This window comes from Callospermophilus lateralis, chromosome 13 (genome assembly GCF_048772815.1).
Source record: "Callospermophilus lateralis isolate mCalLat2 chromosome 13, mCalLat2.hap1, whole genome shotgun sequence".
Taxonomy (NCBI): Eukaryota; Metazoa; Chordata; class Mammalia; order Rodentia; family Sciuridae; genus Callospermophilus; species Callospermophilus lateralis.
This window is the reverse complement of record NC_135317.1, coordinates 18,806,730-18,831,759: the sequence shown is the minus strand read 5'-3', so window position 1 is coordinate 18,831,759 and position 25,030 is coordinate 18,806,730. Positions and strand designations below refer to the sequence as shown.

At 39.7% G+C, this 25,030-nt stretch overlaps 1 protein-coding gene across 2 annotated transcripts in view; it reads right to left on the bottom strand.

Moving 5' to 3' along the window:
* Positions 1-25,030, bottom strand: part of Wdr37 (WD repeat domain 37) — a 71,497-nt gene that overhangs the window by 8,498 nt on the left and 37,969 nt on the right. For both annotated transcript variants that reach the window (XM_076831798.1, XM_076831797.1), the window contains 2 exons: positions 17,662-17,902; positions 16,410-16,551 (listed from right to left, as the gene is read on the bottom strand). In XM_076831798.1, coding sequence (XP_076687913.1) covers positions 16,410-16,551; positions 17,662-17,902 — 383 coding nt within the window. The remainder of the gene's footprint in view (positions 1-16,409; positions 16,552-17,661; positions 17,903-25,030) is intronic.

Below are 25,030 nucleotides of genomic sequence, written 5' to 3'. Positions count from 1 at the left end.
TCACCCTCACCTGTTAGAAAATAGTTAAGGACTAAAATAATATAATAGAATTTGAAGAAAAAAAGGCTGAAAATTCAATCCTCTCTCTGCTCACTGGCAAAGAGCAATAAGAAAATATGATAAAAATCTTACTTTTCCAGTCAACTTTGGACCAAGATAATTTGCTTATGTGTGAAAACATGATCCACTGTAATGGAAGAACACTGAAAAGGCATCCTGGATCATTTTCATTATAAGCAGATGAGTTCCCATTTTTCTATGCATCTCTTCAACAGGTCTCAAAAGGACTTGCTTCTTGCCTAGTGCAGTGCCAGGTGTCCATTTTATTCAATGTGTTAATAATAAATCACCCCAGGACTCATCTACCCCAGAAGACACTGCCCAATTTCAGGCCAGAATCCGTAGACACAAAGATATGGGGGCAAGAGCTTCTCAGAGAGACACAGGCCTCAGCTTTACCACTGACTGGGGTCACTCACTCTGCAAAAAGCCTTAAAACACATACTCACGGAAGCATCTAAAACTGCTCTAGAAGAGAACAAGTGTATAAATTTCTACCTATCCATGAAACAAGATGTCCTCTTATCTTCACAAATCATTAATTTGCATGGATAAAAGCTTGATTTCTACATCCCGAATTTATATCTATCAACTGCTTAGAACTTAGTAAGTCCAATATAAATTCCAGTTGTTCCTGTCACTGAAGCTCTACTGAGAGATGTGATAGTGTGTTCTATTCAGACACCTGATAATATGAGCACTATCCAGTCACTAAGTCCCCCCCATTCATGAAAACCCTCTTAGTTTCAGACATAAGATTATGGACATAAGTGAAGTTCTAATTAAGCTCTGCTGCATTAATACAAGGTTTTTAAAACTACATCAAAGTAGCTACTAGGAATCCAGGAGTCTCAGCAATGCCTGAAAACAAACTACGACATAACGCTGAGCCCCATGAACACAATCAGAAAAATATGATGGTGATGACATTTTCACAGACTATCTGTCTTCTCCAGACAGTCTTTGCCACAGCACACATTCTACAGCCTGAATTTGCTAATTCCCCATCTTGGAACTGACACTGGGTGGGAGCCTTCTCTGGTGGGGCCTCCTGTGCCCTGCAGGGCTTGGCAGCCTCCCTACCTCCATTCAGCAAATACCATTGTGCACCACCTCCCCACACGTGACAATCAGCAAACCCACTGTACTACATGTACAGGGACATAAATGAAAATACCATCCTGCAGACAGCAATAAACAACAAAGGGAGAAGTGGGCAGAGATAGTAAATCTTTAAAAATGACCCCATCTGAATTCTTTATTTAAGAAAACAACAATGTATGGACACGACTATAAATTAGGTCTTGCTGTTCCTTGAATGCAAAGGTAATAATAAGGTTTCAAGAGTCCCAACTACTAGTAGACGTTTGAGAAGAGGAAGGTAAAGATGCCCACTGACTTCTCTTTGGACTTACAGTCTTCAGGAGGTTTGGGCCAAGTTAAATTTCAGCTAACATTCTGCTAAATCAATGGGGGGAAGCCTCAACAAAAGATCATCTAACCCTATGTTAATGAAATGCTAAAAGACATTAGGTTTTTAATAAATCACAATCTTGACAGGTATTGTAGGGATATCAAAAGAATAAAAAAATTGGCACAGAGGCAGTAGTTTTAAAGGCACCCTTAGACCATGGGTCCCACAGGGAGGCTGGTGAGCTACAACTGCTCACTGGAAAAGCTTCAGACTCTGCCAAACTCCAGCAAAACTCATTTATCTTGTCGTGGAAAGCAGCAGAGCATGTACTTCCAGCTGACAGTATGGTACCTTCTCACCACACACCACTGCCCGATCTGGAACATTCTGCTCCCTCCGTGGGTCTCAATCAACGGAAATACTGTAATGCTAGCACTCCTCATTAGGACTAACAGCTGTCTTCCCAGTCACACAGAGACACAAAACTGCTTTGCATAACAATCTGCCGAAATTTCATGGCTATGAAAAAAATATATGATGTGGAAAATGCTGGACCATGAAATGCTAATGCAGTGTTTTTCTGGCACCATGTCAAAAATTGACTATAGAATTTCCATTTCTTATTTTTTAGATGTATATTCCTACAAAATAATCTTTTGATAACTAAAGAGCAGACCAGTGTGTTCATAGAGAACAAGCACTCCCTAACTAGAAACAAGCATATGGGCCTTTCCTTGAGGCACAGGCCTGTCGTTCAAGGTACACAGACATCATCTTTAAAAAGACTATCTATGAAGATATCATTGGGGCATTATCACTTTGGCCAGTCAACTGTTACAAATATTTTCCAGCACTGAAATACAAGTGCAGGTACCACACCTAGCTCCTCCAGTAGATGCTGACCTTCAAACAGCACTGTGTGGACTGAAAACCAAAGCTTGCTCCCATGGGCCAACCCAGAGCCCAGCTAAAGCACCTGCACAGAGCACTGCACAATGCAAGGAAAAATGAGGCACAACTGCATTCCTTATTTCACAGTACTCAGACTGCCAAATTCTTTCCTCACCATCCTTTTCCAAACTATTTATATAAAACCAAACATCCAACAGACAAAACAAGTCCTCACCCTGAAGTAGCCAGACAGCCTCACTAAACAGACATTCCTAGAATCTTGGTGCCTTTTCTGTCACATGTGCTTATCAGAGTTCAAAGAGTTCAAAGAACCCACACAACACCTGTATGTTAGGAATCCAGATGCCTAACTATTGAGTCATGTCCAAATGAAATACCTTTCTGAATATTCCTTGGTGGTTAACTCCTCTTAGGGGGAAAAAAAAAAAAAAAAAGGATGCTGAGAAAAAAAAAAACACACACAATCAAAAGAAAGGTCAAACATGAATTTAAGATTCAACTGTTCCCTGGGAAAATAATGAATTCACCTAATGTGTAGCACTACCTCAATATCCTCACTTGGTTACACTACTCTCTAATCCTTCTTTCTCAGGAATAATAAGAAATTTCTAATCTAAATCACTGATAAATCTGTCCTACAGAACTGTTTGCTCAACAAATATTTACTAAGCACCTACTGTGTGATTGGTCCCCTCTGTTAGAAAACATGTATCAGAGAAGAGGGTAAAATTGCTGCCAATGAGCACTCTATTATAGCAAAGAAGACAGCAATGTTCAACCTGTTTTTAATCAACTAGCCAATAAATGACATTACATAGAACAGAGAGTAAGGGTTAGGGCCCTTGTCTCTAGACAGTGACTTGTCCCGGGGTCTGGGAAAGGTGGTTTCTTCATTTGCAAAATAAAGACATTGACCTGAAATGTTTCTCAAACTTGAGAATGGGGCAACTCTACTTGTCCAACACTGGATAACAAGTGCCCACGAGGCCTCACAGCTTGAGAACCAAGCAGGGAATAAACTCTGTCCACCATGAGAATGCCTGTCATGGTATGTAATTATGTACAGTTACATATGTACTTCTGTGTGAACATGATAAATAAGCCGTAACTAAACCCCCACTGACAGAGAAACAGATGCTACTGAGAAAACTGTGCTAAGGAACACTGTTTATTAAAGCAAGGTACACCTGATTCTGCTATTCACTGAAGGATAAGAAGGGAATAGTAGATTGGCACCAGAAGGCACCCATAGTTTCCACATTTAGGTGAAGCAGGCAGAGTGAAAGTTAAATGTCACCTAAAGGTTCAGAATAAGTTGTTATCACAATCCTCTAACATAAGGCATTTCCTTAGAGTCACCAAGGGACAGCTTACTGCTTTTCTCCTAGGATGTATACAAGTCATGCTTTGTATATGTCTGGCCATCTGGGAACAGACATTTGAGGAGTACCATTATATAGAACAATCAAAAGACCTCTGTACTTTACTACTCTGGGGAGGTCACAGGTAGGTCAGTGGCCCCAATGTGCTTCAGACCCCACAGAAAATCAGACTGCTTACAAAAACTACCAGAAAAACTACCCCTCAACCTGGAAAAAGAAATACACCTCCATTCACAAACCATCAGCTTCAGATTGTTATAGTAATGGGAGAGGGTTTGACTGGATGGGAAAATGGTTTTTACTGCTTAAGTTCATCAAGTGGTGGCAAATATATTCCTTCTAAACTATTGTAACATACGATTCATCAAGGTCAATCAACCCTCTAAATTCTGCCAACTTTCTTCTCTGTTATCTTCTGCATTAAGACAGGTGCCCACCAGCACTAACAGGAAGGGAAAGGGAGTCATGGTACCACTGTATTCTTACCAAAAGGTTCCTGAGCCTGGCCCATATTTACATCAGATTCCAAGGTCAACTTAATAGTTGTAGATAATCACCACAGTCACACCTAGCAAACATCGTCAGTGTCCTCAGGACTGCTCCGTTTCATTTGAGTCGCTTGGGAAAATCTGGATCTAGCTTAGCTAACTCTGCATACTCCATGCTTGCCCCTGCAGAGCTGCCCACAGCCTTGCTCTGAGCTCCAGGCCCTGTACCAGGTCCCATGCTGCCCACAGTTCTCAATGCCTACATGATACCTACTCTTTCATCTTTCACCTGAGGACACTTCCAACCTCCAGAAAAATAAAAACAAAACACTGTAGGCAGCAGAGATTTACATCCACCAGCACCTGCACAAATATCTCCCCTACCTCTCTCTGTCCTTTGACCAAGGTCAATAGTCAAGATGACTATCTCCTCCCTTCTCTCCCACCACCAAGCACTCACCTCCACTGAATCCTTCCCACACCTCCTTATCTGAAAAAGAATCTTCTGGACCCCTTTCTCTAGGCCCCTCTGCAGCAAGCCTCCTCCAGAAGGCCATGCCTGCCCAGAAGTAACTTGGCAGGGGCCACTGCTCCCATCTCGACACTAGGAAAGCTGTATGAGACCACCCATGATGCAACCGCACTGATGGGAACTAACGGCTCGGGGTGACAGCTGACCTCTGGATTCCCCTCCTTCCCTAGGCTGCTCAGCTCCTCTTACCTCACTGACTATGCTTGCCCATCACATGCTAAAGAGGAATTAATATTTTTGATTTGTTCTTTTTAAATGGCAACTCACGACCATATCATATTCATCAAAAAAAATGTTTTTCCTTAAGAAACTATAGGTATATACTAGATGTGAGCTATATAGTTATATCTCACAACTATTAAAAAAAAACTATACATATATACTTTTGGGGTTTTTTTTGTTTTTGTTTTGTTTTTGTTTTTTGTACCAGGGATTGAACTCAGGGGCACTGGACCACTGAGCCACATCCCCAGCCCTATTTTGTATTTTAAATAGAGACAGGGTCTCACTGAGTTGCTTAGCGCCTCGCTTTTGCTGAGGCTGGCTTTGACCTCGCAATCCTCCTGCCTCAGCCTCCTGAGCTGCTGGGATTACAGGCATGCGCCACTGGGCCCAGCTAGATGTGATATATATTAAACCAACTCACTTATTATAAAAGGCATTGATGCAAAAATAGTACCTTAACTCATTATCCTATGTAGAATTAAAAACCTGGGACTCAACAGGTTCATTTTTTAAGTCTCTTTCAGCAATTGTTACTGGAAAAATTAGAATTCTAATTAACACCCTATAATATATGATGCCTTCTTTTTCAAATCATACAAACACATTTTGAAAAAAATCTTTTTTGTTGCTAACCAAATTAAGATGTCTTTATGAAATTGTTTATACTTGCTATTGTGGATGCCTAAAAACAAGGTTGTATGGTTGTGTCCACTGACACTGTGGACACAAGAAGAACCTCTTGGCCATTATATGAAAGGAAGTGCTCATCATAGAAATGCCAAACGCCTCTACTAAGTAACATAGCACTCAACTCTGTGCTCTCTACTCTAAGGCAGCACTCAGCTAAGCTCCACGTTTTCCGGACTAAGTAATACAAGACTCAGCTATGTGTTCTCTAGTCTAAGTAACCACACTCAGCTAAGCTCTGTGTTCTCTGAACTAAATCACACAGCACCAGCTCTATGCACTCTAAGAGCACTCAACTAAGTTCTGTGTTCTCTGAACTAAGTAACACAGTACTGAGCTCTGTTCTTTCTTTATTTGCTCTGTTTCATATGCTGGTGTTGTCCTCCCAGAAGTCAAGGCTAGTTAAGGACACATACCATTTTTTACAACTACATGCATGTGCAGGGGCTTATACATCGATGTTTACAAATGTATGCTCTTGGATTATCTTGCAATATGACCTTGTAGAATATAGAAGGAAATTCCTAATTTGCATACACTCATGTTCTTTCTTTATAAGAACGTTCTTTAGGCTTTTATTCAGGGTTAACTTTTATTTTTATATCATCTTAAAAATACCATAAGCAGGCTGGGGTTGTGGCTCAGTGGTAGAGTGCTCGCCTAGCATGCATGAGCCACTAGGCACCACATAAAAATAAAATAAAGATATTATGTCCACCTAAAACTAAAAATATATATATAAAAAATACAAAGAGCCAATTACTTAGAAAAATTAAAGATCAACAGAGAAACACCATTAGACCCTAACATGAAATTATAAAACTCAACAACTGAGAAGAGAAGCCAAAATAAAACAAAACACAAAGCAGACACAAAACTTAACGTACAGTCTTTGGGGAACATTTAGTGTTGGCAAACAATATAACAATATACACAAGGTTCCTGAAAGCATCCATATTCTCCTTTCTTTGCACACATTAACATACACAGAGCTTAGAAGAGTTAAAGTCATTTTTTTTTTTTTAAGTTTTGGTTCTTGGGGGATTACTGGAGAACTCAGTTATGCGGAACATCTCACTCCCCGAAGATGGCAGTTAAATGAAGTGTTACTCTGCTCTATTAACGAGTGTCAGAACCCTGCAGCTCAGATGCAAAGCAGAGAATTCAGGCAGCAGCTGAGTGTGACAAGTTGTGAAAGCAGCTGCAGATGTGACCAGGTGACAGCCTCAACTCAGCTAAGCATGGAATGCCCATCCAGCATTGGCCATACTAGACTAAAACACCCCCCACTGTTATTACCATGTTTTTCAAAAATAAGGTAACCCTTCGGTAGGCTGCTTTTTCCCACTCTGCTGGTTCTATACAATACACAGTGGATTTCTGCCTACGCATGGAATCTGATGGAGAGACATCTATCATCTGTCTCAGTGAATCCATACTGAAGTATCTCAGAAAGTTTCTAGTCTGTGACAATAAAATGGCTGCTAATTTTTAGGTCATCTCAGTGAAAAGGATGAATAGCTTTCAACAAAGCTGTCAGGGAGAATAATTTAAATGCACAAATTTTCTTGAAGGCTTTGTTTTTATTAGTTCCTGAACAGTCCTTCTTTAACAAGGAGTTTTAAAGGCAGGGGTGGACAGGTAAATATTAAATCTCTTTACTTTTGAAAACTATGTTATAAATTGGAAGCACTTTAAAATATATCTAGCAGGGCTGTGGCTGTGGCTCAGAGGTAGAGCACTTGACTTGCACATGTGAGGCACTAGGTTTGATCCTCGGCACCACAAAAAAATAAATAAATAAAGGTGTTGTGTCCATCTACAACTAAGAGAGAGAGAGTATAAAATGACTCAGTAAATTACTGTCTATTCAAACTACAGAATAGTAAACCAAGAAGTGGGTAGCTCTGCAGAAGCTGACCAAAAAGAGGTGTCAGTGAAATCAATGATACTTGCAGAACAGCGTCCCTTCACTCCAAGAACAACTGTGCGTGCAGACTTGTGCACTGCATGCTTCCATGGCACACTCTAACAGCCCCTCAGTTGTTTCTGTAGTCACAGACAAACTGTTCACTAATTAATACAAAAGAAACACCCTAAACACACTTGAACACAACACTGCAACATTCTGTTTCTGCCAGCTACTGCCCGTTATATGCTCTATGAATCTATGCAACCTATCTGGGCTAATAGTTAAGCTGAAAAGAAAAACAAAAGAAATAGGGCAGTACATTAGGAGTTTATGTCACTAGTCTATTAATCCTTAGTTATCCTCAGCCTTGATTTTACGATACCCTTAGATATTGACCAACTATGGCTAGGAATATATACATGTCTATAAACTTCCTCAAAAGAAAATTACTTTTGCTGGGCACAGTGGCACAGACCCATAATCCCAGCAACTCAGGAGGCTGAGACAGGAAAATTACAAGTCCAAAACCAGCTTCAGCAACTTAGGGAAACCCTGTCTCAAAATTTAAAATAAAGAGTGGGGGCTGGGTAGCTCAGATTCACCCGAGGGCATGCACCCCAGGTCCACACCCCAGTACAAAAAAAAATTACTTTTGCCCACGTAAATTAAAAAGAAGATAAACCACCATGCTTCAGGTAAAGGAATGCAAAACTGGGATGACGTTTTAATTCAAGGGCAGAAGATGTGGTTTTCAGGCCATTATTTTGTTTCTCAAATAACTATTTCCATCCTGGGAGGCACTTCTGGAGTTACCCTTCTGTCCCCAGAAGGCAAAGCTCAGGAAATACCTGTTTTTCCTCCTCCCCTCTCCTCACAGAGGAGGGGCGTAAAACCCGTCACAAAGACTAAAACAGAATTATAAACCTAATGCACTCTTCCAAAATCTCTACCCCAGCACCATCCAAGGAAAAGTTGCCCACCTCCACATGGCCTATACACAAGGAATTCCTGTATCCTGACTGACAAAGCACAGAATTCTGTTAGCATCTAAGTAAAAAAAATGTCATTTTCCAGGCTTTTTCTCTTTTAAAGCATAAAGAAAATTGTTAATATTATGACACAAAATTCAATGTATTTTTTACATTGGTGAGCATATAACCTAGAATTTAGTATTTAGAACCAAATATCTCCCCTAGGTATCTGGCAATAAAAGCATATGAAAATGTTATATGTTCAAAACAATCATTATCATTTTCGAGCTGATTTCTTTTGTTTTATTCTGTTGAATGTGTGTTTTGTTTTCTTTAGAAGAAAGCATCAAAGTTCACATTCTGAGGACAAAGTCATAATCGTGAAAAGAAAACAAAAAAAGAAGGAAACAAAAACCTTTGCAATCTCTAATATTTTATCTATGTTGAGCTAATTTCAGATTTTTTCAATGCCAAAGTTTATTCATATTTGTAAATAAATACTGTCAGCCGGGTATAAACTGGAGTCATCTGCCACCCACGGAGGAAGCTTAATGACCAGTGACTACATCAACTGTCAGTTCCTTTTTATAGTAACTGAAACAAAACAAAACAAAGTAAAATGGGGATTAGGGTTGAGGTACAGGGAGAGGAGGGGGTAAAAAACTACCAATTTCCTACTGAAGGCAGCAATGCCAAGTTGGATCAGAGAGATATGAAAGTAGGATCCTTCTGTTAGGAACAATCCAGATGGGCATCTCTCATATTCCTTTCAAAGGACAGCTAGGGAATTTAACCTAAAAATAAATTTTTTTTAATGCTAAGAGACTCTTGCAAACATGTGTATTATCCATAATCCACACAGTGAGAGACACACTGCAAGATCTGTGTGTGGAGTCCAACTTAGTCCAAGTGTGCAAGACACAGGAGAGGAGAAAGAGCTGGCATGTGGAGCAGCAGCTGAGCTTACTGAATTACACTGTCAGTGAGAAAACACATCAACATATAAGGACCTAGCTCAATTCAGGTAAAAAGCACTGAATTGTAAGTTTGAGCTCTTGATGATTAAGATAGAAATATTTGAGGGATAAACTGTCAATCGGTGAAATTCCTGAGATATTCTAAAATTCTGAAACATTTCTATTATTTGTAAGAATAATACACACTACAATTTTGCATTTCTGCTATAAGACAATGTTATATAAACTGGTACACACTGGGCTAATAACACCTAGTCAAATAATAAAAGCTACACAAGTAGCTAGACCAAGTAAACACTATTATGGCAGAATTCCTATTAAATGAAGAGATGTCATGAACAGAGTGAAAATAAATGAAATACATCAAAAAAGAAAAAAGCTTTAGTCCTCTCTAAAAATTTATGATAAAAGCTTTAAACAGAGCGTACATCAAGGAGCCCTATCTCTTCCAGCAAAGATAATGGCAGTACAAATTTCAGGGGACCCATTTGGCTATAGTTTTTTATCTTACACTGAAACACTGCATCTCAAGCTCTAGTTTTTTCAAAAAGGCAGAGAAACCATGTAAAAGTATAGGGATAACAGAGAAAATGAAAAGGGGAAAAATCTTTCTCATAGTTTCTAGAGAAATTAGATTACAAAACTGAGCTAATCATCCTGAAGCCTATTCAGTTACGTTTTATCTTAAGAAAATCCAATGTACAGAAATTCAAATTAACTGGACAGTTAATTCAATTATTCACATAATAAAAGACATTAGATTCTAATATATTTTGCTAGAAAATTTACACTGAGTTCCCCTAAGATAAAATTTTCAAATGAGAACTCCACATCATGTTAATGTGAATTAAATAAAAAAGACTTTTGTAGCCACTTACATTTAAGAAATACTACCTCTTTTTAGGCAATGATTCACTAAAATACACTTTAAATACCACTCTGCAGGGCTATACCAACAAGGAGAGCACACTTCTTACTGTAGGTCTGAGTTTTAAGTTATTCAGGACAAGAACTAAGTTAAAGGACTCAAGAAAATCACTTAGAAAGCCAAAGAGTTACATATACCAGAAGGCAATGCTGTAGGTCTAATAATGAACTTCTAGGAAAAAATTTCCACTTACTCATTAAGGAGACAAACACTATGCTAGATGCTAGACATGCAGGCAGGAGGGCTACTACCCTCAGGCTGGGGGGTGGGTGATAAAACATGAACACAACCGGGACTCACGGCTCTCTACAAGGATGCTGTGGACCACTGTAAAAGACCCTCAAAACAGAGGACCTGTCAGAATATTTAGGATACTGGGAAAAGGCAGGAAATCCAGGACTTGTTTTCATAAGTACAATTAGAACTTTATAGGTAAGCCATAAAACAGAAGACACACTGCAGACATTATTGACTATTCTTCTGCTTTTAATGAGGAATTAAATCCTCGTGTTTATGTTTAATAAAAGCATGCCCTGGCATGGATACACATCTGTAAACATTTTTAGATAATGTATTCTATAGGCTTTGTCCTACAGGCTTAAACCTACAGAATTCATAACAGAGACAAAAATCAAAAGTTTCTAAGAAGATTCCTCAGATAAACCTTGTGAAATGCATCAGTTTCTGTCTTTCTAAATTTGAGGTATTTCTAGAGGCTTGCTGCCGATATATTGTATTCAGTAAAGATGTCTACAGCTCCATCTGCTGACCAAGTCCTAAGCCTGCATGAGGAAGGCTAGAAGGCACATCAGACCAAGTACACCCAGACCCTGGAGACAGAAGAGAAAACTGAGCCTCCTAACTCCTCTCACGTACTGCCAATTCAGAAAGACCTAAAAAATTAAAACTTCCCTTATTCTGACACAGAAGGGAAATTAGTACCAAAGAAAAACCTTTCTGAAACGTGTTTTTGGATCTATACATAAATAAGACATGCTAGTTCATGTTTAAATAAGAACAAATGCAAATAATCTATAAAATATAGAGTAACATTTATACCTATATTCTGTTTTCATTAAAATTTTCACTTATCCTCAGGGCTAAACTGAATCTAACCAAGGGTTAGATTCAGGGTTCACATGAATTACATACCATGTTAACTCTAAGCCTACTGATTACATTAAAGAAAAAAAAAACCCTAGATATCGTATTTATAACTCCTTCAGTTACATTACCTATATCTCTCTGAAGAAAAATGCATTATTTATCAATCAACTGTAAAAATATAGCACAATTAATATTTAAATATCACAGAAATATTCCCTATATTTCAGAATCAGGACACAAATGAGAAACAACCTATTGTTAAATACCCATAAAAGCTAAAACATGCACTTCCATTAGTTCCCAGTAATACAAATATATTCTCATCTCTTTTTGCACAAAAGTAAAATTTTCAATCAAATAAAGTACTGAACACAGATTGTGGTGAAACAGGCCTTTAAATAACATCATGAGGAAATGTGAAGGATGCAAAGTGATTCTATTTCAGAATCACTCCCCTGGAGTCAAACTCCACTGAAGATTCTGGCAACCCTAGGCAGATCACCTGACTGCCTTATGCCTCAGTTTCTCTCCTTAGAGCAAAGACGATGCTAGCCAGGCCTTAGAGGGTCACCAAAGCAATCTGTGAGATGTTTTCAACGCACCTGGCCAGGTACAACAAGGACTTATCAAACCCTGGCCTTTCTGCACCTCTCTCTGGTCACAGTGCTCCAGTCTTCCTTGAGTCCCCTGTTTTTGCAGGTAGCAAGCACAGTAGAGGCACATGGCTGGTCCCCTATGCTCACATCTGTTCCATCACAGGAGGAGTACAATTACCTTGTTCTTTACACATAAAACTCTCTTTGTTCCTCAACTCTCAAATGCTGAAAAATTCTGCTTGGTCTAGAGTACAGTTTAGCAGAATCAATTCAGAGAACAACTGTTGGCACTTTTTAGTCAGGGCATCTCAATGTACTAAGACAACAATGCTCAGAGACCAGAGAGTCACATGAAAGATCGACACCCATAAACGAGTACACTAAGAGCCAAGAATAAAATGACAATAAAGCATTATGGCTATCGAAATGCGGGGGGAGGGGGAGACCACAATCTAAGTTAACACTCAAAAAATAAAATGTGAATAAATGAGTGCATGAAGAAGGGCAGAATTTGAGACATCACCTTTCTGCAATACTCCCTGTACAGAGAGGCAAAGATCATCACGAGTTTTAGACCCAGTAGGAAAAAAGGCTGCTGGAAATAAGATATTTTCCTATCTCAAAAGTGTAACTTCACTAACTTCAAACAGGAAAACATGCCTTCCAATGGAGAACTGTATCAGACACCATCTTAAACAAAGGATCCAACTCAGCACCTAAGAGCAGGACACCTGTTCTGATGGGACACAAAGAGTACATGACTAGGGCTGAGAGGCACTTTGGGCAAAAAAGGAAATTAAGAGAAAAATGCAGAACGAGGGGCATTGTACAAGAGTGTTGATTGCAATGGGCCCTTTGGCACATACCTATAATCCCAGCAATTTGGGAGGCTGAGGTAGGAGAATCACAAGTTCAAGGTTAGCCTCAGCAATTTAGCAAGACCCTGTTGGAATAACTTTTGGTTCACAGCTAGTAGCTACGAGAAGCTCAGAGTGCTAGGAAAACCTACACTTGTACAGGCCTGACAGGAACACCTGCAGGGTGGAATGCTCTGCTCTAGTAAAACCACATCCTCAGTACTTGTGGTTAGTGTTGCCAAGCTACCAGACTACCAGGTCAGGAGTCTGAAAGTCAGGTGCTTCAGGGCATGAAACCCCCAACTCATAAGGCCCCCCTCTCTTTAGGGACAAAGACCCTTCCAGACTGCCTTCCACCACGACAGCAATATTTAGTGCTTCATCATAGTGCAGTTACATTAGGCATAAGATGATTGGCTTATAGGTGTTAAAATGTTTATGTGTGATTGGCAGGCACGCCCTACCTGAACCCTATAACAGCTGTATGCATTCCAAAAATAAACGAGCTTGCTGAAAGTGGACTGCAGTTTCTCATCAGCCAACTTTCTCACTAAGCTCTGGGTATCCGTGTGTTGATTTGACACTGCGTACCACCACCACCACCTGCAACAAGGTAGCAGAGTGACCATTGGCCAGAAGTGACCAGAATGCATACAATTTGTACAAGATCCTGTCTCAAAATAAAAAATGAAAAGGGATGAGGATGTAACTAAGTGGTTAAGTACCCCTGGATTCAATCCCTCATACCAAAAGGCAGAGAAGGTTGAGGAGAGATGATTGCCTTATATTCTTCACAAAAATAATTAAAAAGTCATAAGATATAACAAAAAATTTGTGTGGACAACTGCCATAGAATAAGTGGCCAAAGAACATTATATCTAACTGCAGTGAGTGAATCCTTATTAAATCCTACATCTAAAAAAAAGTATCAAAGAAAAACTAAGGGAAAAGCTGGATCAATATGAAAATAATCCAGACATTAGATGGTGTCAGAGAATTTCAATTAATTTTCTTAAATTGATAATGTTCTGCATAGGACAACATCTTAATTCTTAAAAAGAAACATGCTTGGAGGGCTCAGCCAAAGAAAATAAGTGTATTTTATAAATATATAGTTTGTGCATGTGTGCACAAGATAGAAAGGAAAAAAAATTGGAATAAAAACAATAGGTGGCTGGTACAGTGGCGTATGCCTGTGATCCCAGTGACTCAGGAAGCTAACACAGGTGGACTGCAAGTTCAAAGCCAGCCTCAGCAACTAAGCAAAACCATGAGCAACTTAGTGAGGCCCTGTCTCTAACTAAAATAGAAAAAAGGGCTGGGGATGTGGCTAAGTGGTTAAGTACCCCAGGTTCAATCCCCGGTACAAAAAAATAAATAAATAAATACACACACACACACACACACACACACACACACACACAAATAGGTGACCAGGAGAATTCAGGGGAAGGGTTAATAGGCATTTACTTCTTATTCTTTCAACTTTAGTGTAGGCTTAAGACTTTTAAAAATAAAAAGGTTAGAAAGAATCTGCAGGCTCTCGAGTTAAGAGTGGGTAGGAATCCTCACTCCTGTCCTCTGAACCTTGGTTTGCCTTCATTGTATGCTCCAGGGAAGAATAGCACTACGGCAGGAAGGGCCCCCACTCCCACCCCCACACGAGTGTGCAGGACTGCCAGGTGCAACCTTTGCACGTGGATCCCTTCTGTATGTACTGCACGTCACATCCAGGCTCATTTGGCTTGGAAGCAGTTGCTGTGGCCTCATCCCCAACCCTGAGTATGGCAGATAGGACTGAGGTCCACATGAGATGGAGTCACACATTGGAGCTCTCGGGGGCGTCAGGCTGGGCTAAGTTTACTCTGCAATGTGATAAAGTGACAACACTATGTTGTGTCAGTCACTGAGAACGGGAAGATAATTTCTATTGGCTACCGTTACCTGAGGTACTAGATTAAAAACCCATCTCACATTAGGATTAAATAATTCAAAACAAAAGCAGCTCCTGGAACAGACCAAGTCATATGAAAAGACCTCAATATACTTTTACAATACAGAACACAATTATAAACAATTCCTACACCTCCTTGTTTTCTATCTCAAGCTTCTTAAAAAACTTCATCCTATTTTCCTTTCAAATATTTTATTATCATTTTAAACAAGAAACTACAACTTAATATTTAACACTAAATATATAAAACAGATTTTTCTTATTTTTCAGTAGCCAAATGAACAAGTATTCATTCATTTAAAAAATGGCAGAGTATCAAACAGAACAAGCACTGTCATCCACGTTGGAGACAGTGACATTGTAAAGGGGGGCAGTTGTACAAGGGGGAGCAGTGGAGAGGAATACTGGGGAAGTGTGCCTGGACAGGACTCTTTTATTTTATTTTTTTTAATCAGAGCAGTTTAGTTATATGTAAATAGGTTCATTTTGACAAAATCATACAAACATGGAATTTGATTTCATTCCCCAGCTCCCACTCCTTCTACTGACCTTCCTTTCACTCATTTATTTTTGATTGGTGCTTTCTACACACACACACACACACACACACACACACACACACAGGTGAAATTCACTATGGTATATTTATACATGCACATAGCATGATTTTGTTACATTCATTCCACATTTCCTCCCCTTTCTCAATGGAAAGGGTTCTTACTAATGGACCAGGAGCGGGGTAACATGGAAGAATGGCGAAAGAGAGATTTTTAAAAGAGAATCATCAAGAAATATTTCAAGATTTGTGTCACAAGGAACTGGACAGATGGTCTCCTTGCTTACTGAGAAGGATCAAACTGGAAGAATGGGTTTGTGGAAAGAAAGAGTTAAGACATCCTCATGCTCAAGATGTCTGAGAGAAATCCAATTAGAGAGAGGCATATGCTAGTTTGTGTGTGTGTGTGTGTGTGTGTGTGTGTGCGTATGAGAGAGAATCTATCTTTTACCAGAACAAACCTGAAAACACAAGTAATAACAGAACCAGACTAGACTAAGGAAAGCTGCACTAAGACAACCTGGGAGGGTCCAGTAAGAGCTGCAGTCAGACCCTCTCAATGGAGGATATGACCGTCCTTCCCATTACCCATGCACCAAGCCTAGAGTGCTTGCTGGTTCTTCCTTTTCCCTCTGTCTCCTCACCACCCCATTCCATTCCCATCTTATTTCTTGACAGAACATTAAAGTTTTCTCTTAATCCCCTAAAAATTCTTTGAAAATGCAGCTAAATATTTAGGAAAAGCACAGTCATTTGAAAGAGGTACAATTACTGAAAAATAACATTAGAATTAAGTTTTAATGGTAACTCATAAATCTTTTTTCATAAATAGTTAAGATCTCTGAACTCACTCCGTGTGTCCTTGGAAAACATTCACAGAGTGAATGGAAGGGTCCCTGAAATCCCAGAGACGGAAGGTCGTGTCACGGGAGGAGGTCACCACTAGACGCTGAGTGGGGTGTGTACAACAGTGAGTTAACTCCTGGTCATGCCCTACAATCAAAGATGACAAAAGCGCGAGATCATCCACCTGCAGATTAGAGTGAAACTTTTTGAAAATACAAAAACTTAAAAATACCTCTTTATAAACACCACTGCTAACAGACAATGGAAAAGAAAACCTAAAGGAATCACTTAGTAATGTGTGCAGTCAGGGTGGGACCAGCTTTCTCAAAGAAGCTGGGTTCAATTCAGGCAGCCACTTTAAAGGAGCAGGGAACTAGATGTACATACAACCCATTTTCTGATCCTAACAAGAAGTCAGACAAATCACTAACTGGCTGAGTACAAAAGCTTAAATCTTAATCCTTCACTTCTAGAATAATTTCTACTGGCCTAATACTCTGTCCCTCAGTAAAAGGCATGTACTGTAACAATGCCCTTACCTTGCATTTGGGCAAAATCTTTAAATGAAGTATCTCCTGGTAATTAAGATACATTATAGATAAACAAAACTTCCAGATGTAATTAAGGTCCCTAAAGGGGTTGACTTTGAGTTAATCAAAAGAAAGCTTGTCCTGGGTGGCCTCATCTAACCAGGCCCTTCCAGAGGTGGGAGAATTCAGCGCTCCTAGTGGCCTGGAAGAAAGCAAACTACAACGGTGAGGCAAGGCCTTCAGAGAAACCCAGAGCAGCCTCCAGCTGCTCAAAGCAGTCTCCAGCTGACAGCAAAATAATGGGGGCCTCAGAAGAGGATCACATGCCCCAGTGAGGTCCTGCCCCTACAACACCCTCACTTTGGTCTGCAAGTCCCTGAGCAGAGGAGCAGAAACAATCCACCCAGAAACACACACCAGGAAGCCATGAGAGTGGATTCCTATTGTTTAAGCCACTATGTCTATAGAAATAGAAATTATCACAGAGAAATAGAAAACCAATACAACTTCAAACATTGAGAAACTCTATTCTACAATTAATATCCTAAAAATAAAATAAATTTAGCTATCAATAAATTTAATTAGAAATGATCTCCAAAATTTACAATGGAAGAGCCAAGAAGATTAAAAACAATTCTGGCCAAAAAGTCATTTGTACAACAAACATAAATATGCAAACAAAAACTGAAAGAACCAACTAGCAAGTTAACATGTTCTATTAAGGTACCTGTCAGAGAATGAACAAGTTCGGACGTCTCAACATCGTACAGGTTTGCTGTTCTGTCCCACGAGGCTGTCACTGCCTGCTTCCCTCCAACTAGCCAGTCAGCAGCTATGACCACCCCCTGGTGGCTTTTAAGAGATGTCAGCGGAACCCGAATAGTAGGGCAGTCACTAGACACGTCTCCATCGATATCAGGCTCATCTTTATCAGAGCACTCTATTTCGTCTTCTCCAGATATTTGTTGCTAAAGGTAAAAATCACAAAAGAAAGATTTCCTGGGATTCTTGAGTTTTTTCTGTCACAGTTACACCATCAGATTGGTCTCATCTATCCTAGGTCTTATTCGTCATTATGACCAATACAAACATAGTATCTAATACATAATTAGTGCTCAATGAATATTTATCAGTTTTATGACTGGCTGAAACTAAAAGCCAAATATTAAAAAAAAACACTACAGACCACTATGACATCAAATGAAATATAATCCATTTCTACTGACCAAGAAAATGACAAATAAATGATTTTTGACATTTTAACTTTTTGTCACTTATTAGTAGAAATGTAATATAAAACTAAACAAATACAATTAAACATCACTAACATCAAAAATGCATTTCAGTTCTCAGGAGTTAATACAAGCTTATAATTCTAAAATAATTAGAGAATTCTACTGTATACTAATATGGGAATTCACTTGATTTTCCAACGGTATCAGTGAAGAATTTGTCAAATGCTAGAGATAAAACAGTCAGTCTAAGCTTAAAGAAAATGCTTATTCATTCAGCAAATATTCATCAGCTGCTTACAAACAGACCGGGCACTGTTTACATGGCAGAAAAGGGGACAAATACCATCTGTCCTATGTAAGACTACGTTCATTCTATGTGGTAAGAATAAACAAGACTGTCAAAGCCCTTGCCCTCACAGAACTTCTATTCTGACAAGGAAGAAACACATGCACAAACACACACACACACACACACACACACACATAGTAATATGATGTAGGGCCAACATTCCAGCATATAGGCACAGGCAACAACTATCTCAAGAGTGCCCCTAAAGCTTAGGAAATAATGACAAGAGTTAATAAGTAGGATAGGATCAAATTAAAAACACAAAAAACCTTCTTCTACACAGCAGAGGGAACAAGAATGTGAAGAGAGAACCTACATTTTACAGAATGAAAGAAAATCTTATCTTCTGACAGGGGATTAATACTTAGAATGTATAAAGAACTCAAAAAACACCAAAAAGAACAAATAACAATTAATAAATGGGCAAGTAAATTGAACAGACACTTCACAAAAGAAAAAACACAAATGGCCAATAAGTATATGAAAAAAAGTTCAACATCATTAACAATTAGGGAAATGCAAATCAAAACTACACTGAAATTTCACCTCACTCTAGTCATATGGCAGCCATCAAGAATACAAAAATAATAAATGCTGGAGAGGAAATGGAGAAAAAGGAACACTTTTATACTGTTGGTGGGGCTGTAAATTAGTACAACCACAGTGGAAATCAGTAGGGGAGTTCCTCAAAAGACTAGTCATAGAACCACCATATGACCCAGCTATACCAACTCCTCAGTATTTATTTATCCTAAAGAATTAAAGTCATCATACTATAGTGATACATACTTACCCATGTTTATAGCACCACAATTCACAATAGCCAAACTATGGAACCACCCTAGGTGTCCATCAACAGATGAGCGGATAAAGAAAAGGTGTGTGTGTGTGTGTGTGTGTGTGAGTGTGTGTGTGTGTGTGTGTGTGTACATACATAATTAATGCTAATACATAATTAGTGCTCAAGAACACACACACACAAATGAAGTTTTATTCAGCCACAAAGAAAAATAAAATTATGTCATTTGCAGGAAAATGGATGGAACTTAAGACCATCATGTAAAGTGAAATAAGTTAAAGTCAGAACATCAAGGGTTGTGTGTTTTTTCCCATACGTGGAAGCTATAGAGGAAAAAGGGAAAGAAAAGGCTGGGGTGTCACATGAAAAGCAAAGGGAGAATAGAGAAAGGAGACAAGGGGTGGGAAGAAGGGATAGAGGGGAGAAGCACAGGGTAGAGATACTGGCAAATAATATTACTATATTGTGTGCATGTACTGGTATGTAACAACAAATGCCACCATTGTGTACAACTATAATGCACCGACAAAAAAGAAAAAATAAAGTTCACACTCAAAGCAAAACAATTGAATGTCACATGTATATACGCACACTAGTATAAGAATATATGTCACATGTGCATAAACATGCAAGGGAATATGTCATATGTATGTGTACTAGTATGAGAATATTTGTTATGTACATATACACAGTCAAGTAGTGATATATGCTGTGAAGAAAAATAAGACAAGGGGTAGACAGTCAAGGGCTGCTAATTCACTCAGAATTATTGACAAAAGATTCTGACAAGGTAACACTTGAGTCAGACTGTGAAGGAAGAAAGGGAGTAAGCCATACCAATACTGAAAGGAACTGCAGAGCAAACAGTGTAAAGTCCTGTCTGTGCTACAAAAAAAAATGAGGGTGTCAATATGGGGGGCGGGGGAGTAGGCAGACATAGGTAAAGTGGTGTAAAACCTGGTGTAAGACCATGAAAAGACTTTGGTTTTATTCCATGTAATATGGAAAATCATCACAGTTTTAAGCAGAAATGAGACAGAATCTGATCTATGCTGTGTGAACAAGGGGAAAGTAAGAAGAGGGTAGGCAGCTGTGGTGGGCTGATTCTTGACCCCCAGGACCTCAGAATGTGACCGTATTTAGAAAAGAGTGCCTTTGAGCAAGTACTGACGGTAAAGGAGACCATCACGGTGAGCTCTTATCCACCAAGACTGGCATCGTTAAGAGGAGAGGAGAGCACAGACACACAGGAATAACCATGAAGCACACAGTGAGAAAGCCGCTCTCTGAAAGCCAAGGAGAGAGGCCAAGGAAGACCTTGAACGTGCAGGCTCCAGGACTGTGATGACACAAATTTGTTGTTGAATCTGCACAGCCTGTAGTACTTGGTTATGGCCGCCCTGGAAACAACAGAGAAAAATTCAAAGAGTACAAAGGTGCAGGTAAGAGAAGGCAGCCTGGGCTAGAACAGTGGTGACAGAGATGAGACAAATATCCTCTGGGGAGAGCTTCAGGATTTGCTGACAGATTGATATTTACATGGACTATAAGAAAACACAAGAGTTTGCAGACAATTTAAAAGTGTTCAACCCAGCTGGGTGCCATAGTGCACGCCTGTAATCTCAGTGACTCAGGAGCTAAGGCAGGAGGAGGATCCAAGTTCGAGGCCAGCCTCAGCAACTTAGTGAGGCCCACAGCAGCTTACTAAGACCCTGCCTCAAAATAAAAAGTGAAAAAGTTTGAGATATAGCTCACTGGTGAAGAACCCTGAGTCCAATCCCAAGTCCCAAGAAGGAGGAAAAAAAAGGTGTATTATCCAAACCACTGGGTAGATGGTGACATTTCTGAGATGGGTAGTACAACAAAAGGAACAGACTGGGGACAACATCCAGAACCCAATTTCAGTAGGTTTGCAGTGCTATGGGACATCCAAGGAGAGATGGAGTGAAGAGTCAGATGACTACAGAATTCTGGATTTAAAAAGAGAACCACATACAGTACACACTGTTGGGATCAGCAGCAACAAATAGTTGGTAAAGCCATGGGTGCTAAATGAGATCATCTGGCACTAGTGTGGGAGGACAGCAGGTGAGCCATGGAGTGTTAGGAGAGAGGAGACCCCTACACAAAGGTGAGCAGGCAGAGCATCTAAAATGAAAACAGAGGTGTGGAGAGGAAGACAGCCAGACAGGAAGGCTCAAAAGGAAGGGAAAAAATGGGAGAAATAAAGTATGAAGTGGAGAGAGGATCACAGATAAGAAATAAAATGAAGGAGGCAAAGAAGAAACCTATAAACGTCCACTGGGTGGACAACAGGGAGGGATGTCAAAGACAAGGCTCAACTAAGTGACAGGGGCACAAAGCTGGCCCAAGAGAACAGTGCCTCAGGAGGAAAAGGAGCACAGGTAACACTTCTGAGGTCAGCATAAGAAGGCTAATGGAGTGGTGGTTCTGGGTAGGCTGTGGGACAGATGTGCTACTGAGAAGGACCCAAGAAAGAAACTTCTGATGACACAGGGCAGAGGGAATCATTGCTGGAGCAACATCCAAGCAAGAAGAGGAAAAGGAAGAGGACCCTAATGATGGAGGCAAGGTCATGACCCCTGACTGCAGGACAGCTGGTGCCATGACACATGAGCAGGGGGAGGTGGGTACAGAAGTTCTTTCCAACTGGTTCCATCTTCTCAGAGAACCAAGAGGCAAAAGTTTCAGTTGCAGAGTGGGGGGCTGGGAAAAGGAATGGTAGCAGTGCAGGGCCACAAAATCAATCCAGATTGTCCACAGGGTGCTCACTGCTCAAGTCAGGAAAGAGACCAAAAAAAAGTAGATTTAGCCAGAGGTGGGATTTCTCCAGGAAGAGAGGATTCATAATCTTGTGAGAGAATTCAGCATAAATGATCATACAACACATTACCCATTTTAGATTACTCTAAACGCCATAAAGAAAAAGAGAAAGATGTGTTGAGAATGCACAAGAGTGGTCTAACCCTTTAAGGAAGCCACTTCTGAGCAATATGTGCAGGATGAGGAGTTCATGTAGGTTAAAAGGAGGCAAAAGAGAGAATGTGTTAAGTGCAGGGCTGCGAGAGCTGCTAAGTTCAGTTGAGGGTGCAGAGGGAAGGAGTGATAGAATGAAAGGTTGGAAAGGCTGGCAAAGGGCCATCAAAACAGAAGGGATTTTGAAAGGACTTCACCTTGAAGGCAAGGGGAAGGCACTGAGGTGGCAACATGTGCATTCTAGAAAGATCATTCCTTATGGACTACCAAAAGGAAGTGTCATGGGTAGCCACACCTCAGGCAGAGAAACTAGGAAAGCCACAACCACAGTGATCAGGCTGGAAAAGATAAGGGCTTGTAAAACTGGAAGAGTAAAGGGCTGACAAAACCTTTTTCCTTCAGCAGGATATGAGTGCCTCACTCCTGGGGCATGCTGCTTAAGTTAAAAATGACACCAGGTAGATAAGCTGCACCCAAGCGGGGAGGAGGAAATCCACATCATCTTAAATTCCTACTGGGAACATCCAGCTCTGAGTCTGGTGTCTGGCTGACTCTTGCTGCCTGTGGAACCATTCAGAAGGCAATGGCCTCTAGGCTGTAAGGCTTCCCAACTCCCACAGCTGCTCCTGAGCAGTCCTATTCATCTGCACCTGCATTGTCCCTGGTTGGGGAGATAGCAGGTGCTAGTGGACACTTCTACAGAAGCAGTATCCCAGGAACAGAGAAATGTGGCTTTAAGAACTGTGGACTGTTTAGAAGTGAAGGAGGGTGAGGATAAGAGGAGTCTAATAGAATTCCAAATTTTCTTGAGTTTTGTTAACCGCTAGAACCCTGACCTAGAACAGTGAACCCAAGAGGCTACTCAGTAAGTATTTTTTGATGGAAGGAAATAAACAAGTAGGTATACAATAGAACTACTTCCTCACACAGGAAACATCTGAGGGGGTTTGGGAGCAAGATCATGTGTTAGAGGTTTGGGTCACATTTAGTGTGAGGCACTTGAAAGTTCAACTGAGGACTGAACATGCAGAGTGGACATGTGGGAGCTTGGAAGGGAGCCCTGGAATTCCTGGTTGTCAGGATCCCTGATTTAAAAGGTGAAACAAAGTTAACACCTTACACAAGTAATTGTTCCACTACACAAGATACTAAAAAGGTACTGTACAGTATTAAGAATAATTATAAGCTCTTTTAACCTTCTTTTGACAAAGGGCAGGGGCTAGAAAGAGTAGAAATTACATACATATATACATATATATGTGTGGTTTTTTTACCATCTTAGAGCTAATTAATGTGTTCAATGGTTTTACTGACAGCAATATTTTAACAAAATGTCCAGAAATTGCCAATGTAATACTGATAAAGTATCTACTGAGTCCTCAAAATCAAAGAGTCACTGAATCTGTGTTTTAACACAGCCTGATCACTATGGTTGTGGCTTTCCTAGTTTCTCTGCCTGAGGTGTGGCTGCCCATGACACTTCCTTTTGGTAGTCCATAAGGAATGATCTTTCTAGAATGCACATGCTGTCACCTCAGTGCCTTCCCCTTGCCTTCAAGGTGAAGTCCTTTCAAAATCCCTTCTGTTTTGATGGCCCTTTGCCAGCCTTTCCAACCACACTCAAAGCCACTTAGTTAACTCCTTTCAATTCCCACCTTGAGTTAGAAAAAATTAACCCTACTACTTAATGACTGAATGTCACAAAACAAATGTGTAACACCTATTTACTTGGTAATCTAAAATCTCTTTATTCTACATATCCAAATATTTCTTAAATAAATCAACACTGTGGATAACTCACAAATAAAACTCACTGATGCAAATTTTAAAGATAACATCTGTAGGAAAACCGTACTGATTCAAGACAAAGATTTTAACAGATTAGAGTCTGTCTTAAAATCTAGGTTTAGAATTGCTAAGCAAATCTGAGTCAAGACTGGCCAGCAAAAGTTTAAGAAAACAAGCTGATTTCAACTAAGAAGCATCTTCATCCATCAATAACTACAGAAAGGTACTGCCTACTACCAAGGAGGTGAGGCAGGAGCTCACTGAAGCCATCCAAATATCTGTAACGCAGGCTCATCTTTAATTCAAACTAAGCTCCTCCCACTCCAACATTAGCCCCAAATATGGAGGTAGCAGTTATCCAGGGAAAAAGCACTCATGTTAAATGCAAGCAAAATAATAAAGAGAAAACAAAGTTATTTTAGTAAACTATTAAATGCTTTTTAAGTACTGTACAAAAATTTTTCCTCTACCAATATTGGTGTTTTTTCAAATTTTATTTGGAAAACAATCCTAATGATATTCAGTTTGTGAGTTTTCTGAACATTAATCCTCACCCTCATTTCTTTGCCTTTGTCCCTCAACAGTGCTTAATTTTTCCCCCTAATGCATAATTTAAGTATGCCACATGATAGTTTGGTAATTCCACAAGGAAGAAAAAAACTGTTAAATATGTAACTGTCCCACCGATCTGAGGGTGATATGTTCCAAGTGGTTCTGCAGATTCTTTAACAGACTGTACTGAACTGTATAAATACTTAAATAGATACCTTTGATAAAGTTTAATTAGCAAAACCTAATAACAAAATAGAATAACAACAATGGTATTTTTTATTTAAAATTTAAAGTTTATTTATGTATGGATTTCTCCATTTAATATTTTCAGATTGTAGCTAACCACAGGTAACTAAAACCTCAGATAGCAAAACTG